Below are 8196 nucleotides of genomic sequence, written 5' to 3' on the forward strand. Positions count from 1 at the left end.
TACTACACTTATTTCAAAATGTGGTAAACCAATGCTGCTGTGTTTCAGGGACCTCCTGCCCATTCTGCTGAGTGGAGACCTAGACCTCTGCCCCTACGTCCAACCCTGATGGCACCCAGTATAGGCTGGTGGCTCCGATGTCAGTGGGGCGGTAAATCAGCTCCGGGTTTCAGTCAGAACCAGTCTGAACTTTAAAGGGGCTGTCCAATGTCAGTGGGGTGGTGAGCCTGCCCCAGGTGTCAGTCGGAATGAGTCAGAACTTTAAAGGGGCTATCCAATGTCAGTGGGGTGGTGAATCAGCTCCGGGTGTCAGTCAGAACTTTAAAGGGGCTATCCAATGTCAATGGGGTGGTGAATCCGCCCCGGGTTTCAGCCAGAACCAGTCAGAACTCTAAAGGAGCTGTCCAAGGCACACCTTTGAGAGCTCCTTTAGAGTTCTGACTGGTTCTGACTGAAACCCAGAGCAGATTCACCACCCCACTGACATTGGAGCCACCAGCCTCCACTGATGGCACCACTGCTTGTTTCTCAAAAAATCCCATCACATTATTTCTTCCTTCCAACTTTACTCAAGTAATATTTGATTTGGCCCTTGGAGCACCCCCACCCCCACCCCCGCCACACACACAAGTTGCTACTTACAACAGTGTGAACAGGTAGCAATCACTCAGTGTTCCACTCCCTATTTTTCTCATGAAAAAGATCGGCCCTCATTAAGGAAATATAAACTATTACCTGGAAGTGGGCTCTGGTCCACAGAACCTTCTGTCATAAATGTGTGAGTCTTTAAGGTGCTACAAGATTCTCTGTTGGTTTTGCTACAGCAGATTAATATGACCGCTCCTCTAGAAACGATGCCATGTTAAACCTCATGTTAAACTGCTTCCCTGCCATTGTCTTGTCCCTCCTCTTTCATTATTGGATCCTTTTAAATAGGCACACACACACACACACACACACTACTCAATTTGCACTGTTCTAAACATTTGACCATTCACCTGGATGTTTTGGTCATTTCAACTACTAATTTCTTTAGTAGGAGCTACATGCAGGAACTTCATGATCCGGTAACTTTAGATTAAAAAACAAAACAAAACTAAGAGGAAGAAACACACAAACATTAATGGCGAGATTGTGAGGGGCAATGAATGGAGCTGAAATGTTACAAGCATACTGATTCCATGCACTCTCATTCCCATGAAAGAGACAGGAAACCTACTGATCAACCACGATTTGCCCAAGACCACATAATCTGTTTGTAGAGGCAGGACTTGAATGAACTCAGCTCTTTCAGATCCTGCTCCAACATCCTATGATGGAATACATTTCTATCCCCCTGTCTCTCAAAGACTGTATTTTCCATATATGCACCTATATACATTTCTCTGCAAAAGTGAAGCATGAAGGGTTTCCATGCAGGAACACAAGGACTTTTACTTGCCTTGCTTCCTGGGACTTAGTAAGTTTCTAAAATCAGACCTCTATGCACATGACCCAGGGTGCATCGCACACAGCAAAGTATGATATTCAGAAACCTCGAAATGGGAATCAGATGTGCCATTTAAATATATATGCTGCTTCTCTTCTGACTACTCCAAACCACTCCGATTACACCTACAGGGAAAACATGCACCATGTCGCTACTTACATCATGGAAGATGGCCAGTCCCTTGCCATAGTGCTGCGGGCTCTCTGTGGATTTGTAAGCATGCTTGGCAGAGAGCAAACACATTGTCAGCATCTCTGTACATGCCATCATCTTCTCACTCAGGATCGTCGGGCTCTTCTTTCACCGTCACAGGAAGGCTGGTCCCTCAGGCTCCCTGCCTGACAAATTGCCTGCCACACTGGATGCCCAGGATTCAGTGACTGACAGAGACCGAAGCGGCTCTGCAGTAGTTGGAAACAGCAACTCCTGTACACTGAAGAGATGCTCTTGCCAGCCTCTAGGCAACTTTCAGTGTGTGTCTTAATCCCCTCCTCTAGGCTGTGCCGATTGGTCAGGATCTTTGATGGGCAGGTTTTGTTCTTAGAGTCTCGTCATCACCTCAGAGCAACAGACTCAGCGAGAGATTCCTCTTCAGAGAGGAGGATTTACTTCAAGGATGGCAGCCTGAGCTCCTGTAAGCAGGAGAGCACAAATTCTGGACTCCATTCATGCCACTTCTCAGGCTGAAGGGTATACTGGCATGCAGGAAAGGATTCAGAAGAGAGCTACTGGTAGGATAAAAGTATCTAGAAGGAAAACTACATGGGGGAAGGCTGTAGGAGCTGGGTAGGAAAGAAGATTAAGGGGGACGATGTTGACATCTTTAGAAAGGATACCAGAAGGGAGGTTTAGGGGAGGGGGTAAGAAGTCTTCACCAGGAAGTCATGGAGTTGAGTGGATGGCTGGGCCATGGTGTGATGCCTTCAGACGACATGCCTGGCCTGGCTATTTGTGGAGGGGGCTCCACTTGTCCAGTTGGATAGGTCCTAGAGTAGGGCAGCACGTATTGTGCATACCCAGCCTATAGAATACTTGCACACATGCCACGCCTTCCATGTGCTAGTGGTGGGAAATAAGGCAGTACTTTTGGAATATAGGTTGCTGCTGAGTCAATGTTGCAAGGAGCATCTTGCTCAGGTTCAGACCCCGAGCATAAGTGTACTCTGATAAACTCTTGGTTCCTCTGTGATATTCTGCACAAAATGTTCTCAGGGTATCAACAAGCTCTTCATTTCCCTCCCAGTGTCTTACACTAGAAGAAGCCGCATTTCTCAACAAAGACAGCCAGATCATAGCAGAAATGAATGATTGCCACAGTGGAGTAACAGGAGGGCTATTTCTCAAAACAGATTGGCCCTATCCTTTGGGCTGTGCTCTCAAGATCTTCCCAAGATCACTCAGCATGGTTTGTATTAACCTCACATACTTAAGCAGCAACACACGCACTGTGAGAAAGGGACTGTTTCTACCTTTCTCATGGGAGAATTTTCAAGCAGTCATGTTGAATTGCTCCTTAGAGTACTTCTTAGGGCATCGTGCTGCTGACACCTGTTCTAGATGAAGCTTTTATTGTGCCGTCACCCTGCCTCAAGCATGGGATTTTCGGAGGGGCCCAGAATCATCTTCCATTTGAAACCTTCCCATATTTTCCCATTCTCTTTTTTTCTTACCGTGGAAAATCCACGAAGGAGGGGAAGGTGGAATAACTGTGCAATGCCATATATTAGTAGGGCTAGGAGCTGGTCGTCTGGTAGCACCCTTATACTCTAGATCAGCCAACCTGGTGCCCTCCAGGTGTGTTAGACCACAACTCCCAGCATTCTCCAGCTAGCATGACTGATGGGGGTGCTGGGCATTGTAGTCCAGCGTATCTGGAGAGCACCAGATTGGGGAAGGCTGCTCTAGATGAATTATGTTTGGAATGTTCCCAAGATCAACAACATAGGTGAAAATCACCATGAGATTCTTCAAACGTGCTTGGAAGTGGTGGTCTTGGTGATCCTTACACCATGTGTTGAACCCCGCTGAAGAAAGAGGACATTTTAACACTGGTCAATGGCTATCCAACACAAATAGGAACAGCAAGACAAAACCTTTGGTGTTGACAAATTGTTTCCCACATAGCGCTGGACTTCAATAAACACTTAATTCCCCCCCCTCACAGTTCTACTTCCAGCTGCTCTTGCAACAACAACCATATGGACCCGTTACAGGAAATTATGGGAGGTGTTTCTCCTACCATGTGGCTGATTTTTCTTTTTCCCAGCATCAAGCACTTGTTTTTGTTATGACAATAGCAGCAACAAGAGGAACTCATGCACCCAATGCTGTTCCCCTGGGACAACTGAACCTTAGAGTGGTTTGGGAATATCAATTAACACAGAACGACCACTGAAATAAGTCAAATCCTCCTGTGGCAATCAGGCAACTTCCAGCAATAATCCCAGAGGTAAACCAGCATCAAATCAACCTAAAGCACTGTGGCACGTGTAGATACAAAAGCCTTGACTATGAATAGAAGCTCTTGCTTTTGCCAAGAAGCATTGGCTGGGCCATGTTGTTTTGAAAGTACGTACTGGAGACAACTGTGTCTGAAATGCTGTCAAATTACCTTTTGTCAGGTAAGTGTTTGTGTGAGAAAATGCCATTCCCCCTCCCCCACTTTTTTTTTTTTTTGGCCACAGAGACTGCCAGACCAAGCAAAATATGACATGGCATTTCTGAAAGAACACAATTTTGCAATTTAGCCAGATTCACTGCTGGGATTAAATACCCTGTGTCTCCCCCACCCCCCCAAATGTGTACCATTTAAAACTGGGATGGAAGCCATTTGTAGCCTGTGACCAACTCCTATATTCCACACAGACTAGCAGTGCCCCTTAGAGTGCTAGCAATCAGACCACCCCTCTGGAAGTCCACAACAAAGAGATCATTTGTCTCCTACTCCCCGATATACATTCTATCTTCTTCTTCTTCTTCTTCTTCTTCTTTTTCTTTTTTACAATAACTCAGCTAGTCAAAACTAGAGAATCATTTTTGTAATGTAAGTCAAGAGTTGTTAAGGAGGTGGTGGCAGTCGCTATATAAATTTCAGATTGGCCACTGAGACCATTGACATCAGAGATGGGGCTGTTCTCACTACTGGAGAAAACTATCTGTCTCCATTAAAGGGCCAGCTTTTACTGGTCTCAAATTCCCATTAAAAGGTGAAGTATCCCCTCAGTATTTCATCTTCCTGGCAGCATCTAATCAGGAGTCCAAAGATGTTCTCCCTCTGCTCTGCAAGGAACTCTGTACATTCTCTGAAACCCAAGATTGTACAAGCAAGTAAACAGTGCAATCATATATGTATATACACAGACGTAAATCCCACTGATTTCCATAGGCCATACCCCCAGATAAGTGGGTATAGGATTGCAGCCAACATGTATTTAGTTAAGTTAGATTGATTTTATTGATTCTTTTATATGTAAAACTGTGTGTTTTTGTTGCCTTCCCTTTATCTCCCTCCCAGCTTTTCCAAAATAAACTTTCTTTAATGAAAGGATCTTTGGCTTTGCTAGTTTTAAAAGGAATTTATTTGGGATTACTCACTAAAATCTTCCTTACATGCTAAGATTGCATGGGTGTAAAGCTTCCCCTTGTGTGAAATACCCCTTGTAGGTATTTCAAAATTTTGTTGAATTCTGTGTCCTCTCGACTTTGGAAAAGTAAATCCAATACACCTTGCTGTTTAATCTCATCCAATAACCCTAGAAAATATACACAAATGTGTTTGGGGGTCTTTTCAAGCCATTTTCCAATGTATCCTGGGGTGGTAAAATGCCCCAGAATCTCAGATATGTCTGTGGTATCATAAGAAGTGTGTTGTGTGTTTTAAATTCAAAATATTAGGAATATTAGAATAATATCAAACTGTCAAGGTAAAACATTAGGCAAATCTTTATTATTACTAAAAACAAACAATTTTGGGCCATGTGGGATGTTTTCTATCCCCAGAAGATATCTGTCTCTGGTGAGGTAAATGTTCCCCCAATGAAATCTCATGGCTTGTGCCAACCTACTGATACACAGAGTACTTAAGGATGCTTCCCTAGGCCAGTTTTCTTTGGGAAAACCCACCGGACATTTTAAAACCTCAATACATTGCTTGTTTGTGGAATAAAGACACCACAATGGCAAAATCAATAGGTTATTGAGATATTTTATTCCCCGGGTATGTTTTTCTTTCCAGAACGAAAACGTTCAGTGGAAAGAGGCTGAAATTTGGCAACAGTGTGCAGGTGACCGTACACAAAAATGTCACGGGAGGACTGTGTTGTAGGTCTACTTCTGTGTAAATTCTGTAATATAAAGTGCACTTGGGGTAAGTCTGCCACCCCTCCTTATTGGACAAGGGTTTGAATATTTCTAGAGCTGGGCTGAAGGGAGGGCTCTTTGGAAGTAGGGCATAGAAGCCCCAACAGCTGGGCAGCCTGGAGCAGCATCCCCCAACCTGGAGCCCTCCAGATGTGTTGGACTACAACTCACATCATCCCCAAACAGCATGGCTCTTGACTCTTGGACATGCTGGCTGGGAATGATGGGCACTGTAACCCAAGACATCAGGGGCACACCAGGCTGGGGGAGCTGGCTTAAAGTGTAGTAGCAGCCTATCATCACTCTTTTGGGGGAACCCCTACAAAAAAGGAGGTCCACCAGTAAGGAAAGTCTCCTCCCACCGATCCATTACATAGCCCAACTCTGTGCATGAGTTCATCAGGCTTTTCCTGAATCAGTGACCTCCATGGGATTGCTCTGCTAATCAATCAATCAAAATGTGTATAAGTAATGACAAATATTTCTTTCATTGGGTACCAGCCATGGTAAATATACAGTGCACCTTCAGAATTAATCCCAAATAATGCTCCTGGCAAAAAATAAAAATGCCCCTTGACCAAGTTCACTCTCCTTGGCCAGCTTGCTTCTGGCCCCTAGCATGGCAACAACTTTTGGGATAGGATCCAGACACAGAGCTAAGTGAGGTCAGTAATACAGCTGAGCTGGTTCCTTCCATCTCTCTCAGCTCAGGTGGTGGTGATGCTGGCAGTGGCTGTTTAAGATGTCTATAGCACAGGGGAGAGAGGATCCATGCATCTCCTCCCTGATTCACTCACGTACTACCCAGGACTTTCCTACATTAAGCATTTATCATGTGCTCATCATTAATTGTGAGAGCAAAAGAAAGCACCATTTCCCTTTGTGTATTTGCCCTATTCTGCTGTACCACAGTGCCATTGAGAAGTTATGGAGTGGAAAAGCAGGAAAGGAAGTGCTATTGTGTAGTGCTCGGATCTCAGTTCTGCAACAAAACCAAAAGTAGATACAGCAGATTAACAGCAGATTAACAGCTTTGTGTGGAAAAGTTGCTAGTCATCAGGAGCTTCTCATGGTCTAGGTTCAGAAAAAAAGCCCTATGTCCAACCGACAATGGAATCTGGTTGAATTTCATTGTTTCTCTCTCTCAAGCCAATAGGGTATAAAAGGGAGAATCTTGTTGTAACAGTTTTATAGGGGCTAAATAAATAAGGCCCAAACTTTTACTGTTTTCTGGCAACTCTTTCTTCTTCCATAATTGTTTTGGTCACCCACATGGAAAGGTAATTTTCAGTGACATTCCTGTGATGATTCTTAAGGCTCACTGTCCTTTCTATTACAGAGTTCCCAGGCAAAGACAAAAAATAAGCTGCAGCGTGCACAATCTCACCATCCCTATCTCACTATCTTCCCTTTAGCTTATTGGAGAGTATCCAGTCACAGCAAACTGGAATACTTCCCCCCTACCTGAGTGACCTGTGTTTGCTCAGACGGACCCTCTGCTGTGCTGGCTTCTAACATCCACACTCCCTTTAGCCCACAGGTGTCAAACATATGGTTTGCAAGCCATATCCCAGAACAGTTCTGTGATGTATTCCCAGTTCCCAGGATGGTTAGCTACCCGCTTTACTCAGAATATCATGGCAACAGAGTCTTAAACAGGATCCGAAGGCAAACTATTTCTTCTACTGATATTGTGTAGATCTGTTGCAAATAGTTCTTGACGTCTTATAGCTACAATCTTGAAGGCTGCTCTATCAGACTTCTAGCCTCTAGTCAAACTTCAAACCTCTAGCTGTAGTAGCTAGACCAGGGGTCTGCAACCTGTTCTGGCCTATGGGCACATTTTGGCAGAGTTTGTCCCATCCACCTAGGCCTTGTTGCCTCTGAGTCTGAACCAAAGTCTGCTTCAGATTTTAGTAAGCATAATATAGAGTCCAGTACAGCCTAGAAAGGTAGCTGCCATGGGGGCATATCACGGTTCAACTGCGGGCAAAAGGAGGGTAAAATCCAAAAGCGTAAGTATGATTTACAGCTGCAAAATGCAGCTTTGAGCCAGCGGTCTGATTATTACCTAAGAACCGAGCTTGAGGGGAGGAGAGTTATTTAGGGGTGTATCTCAACTTGCAGTGTCAGCCCAAGAGGGCAGAGCAGAAATGGTCTGATGTGTTGCGTGTTTATGTGCCAGATTCAGTTGTCGGAACAGAATAATTGTGAATGAGCTTAGCAGCCCTGTTTATAAACGGTTGGGTGCACAAGAGAGCCTTGCTGGTGCCAGTGTCTATCATTGCCTAGAACTGTTCTTCCTCATCTACAACGGGCTTCCTTTGCTGAACACTTTCTGCCTGGTC

The 8196-nt window shown here is 44.6% G+C and overlaps 1 protein-coding gene across 1 annotated transcript in view; it reads right to left on the bottom strand.

Annotated features, from left to right (window-relative positions):
- The window catches only part of NECAB3 (N-terminal EF-hand calcium binding protein 3), a 136967-nt gene extending 135043 nt beyond the window's left edge, over positions 1 to 1924 (bottom strand). The window contains exon 1 of the mRNA XM_084848363.1: positions 1649 to 1924. Within this exon, the coding sequence (XP_084704489.1) occupies positions 1649 to 1759 (111 nt within the window). The 5' untranslated portion in view covers positions 1760 to 1924. The remainder of the gene's footprint in view (positions 1 to 1648) is intronic.
- Between the last annotated feature and the right edge of the window lie 6272 nt (positions 1925 to 8196).

Source organism: Heloderma suspectum, chromosome 4, assembly GCF_057233095.1.
Source record: "Heloderma suspectum isolate Gila_16-S chromosome 4, 16-S_ref, whole genome shotgun sequence".
Classification (NCBI taxonomy): Eukaryota; Metazoa; Chordata; class Lepidosauria; order Squamata; family Helodermatidae; genus Heloderma; species Heloderma suspectum.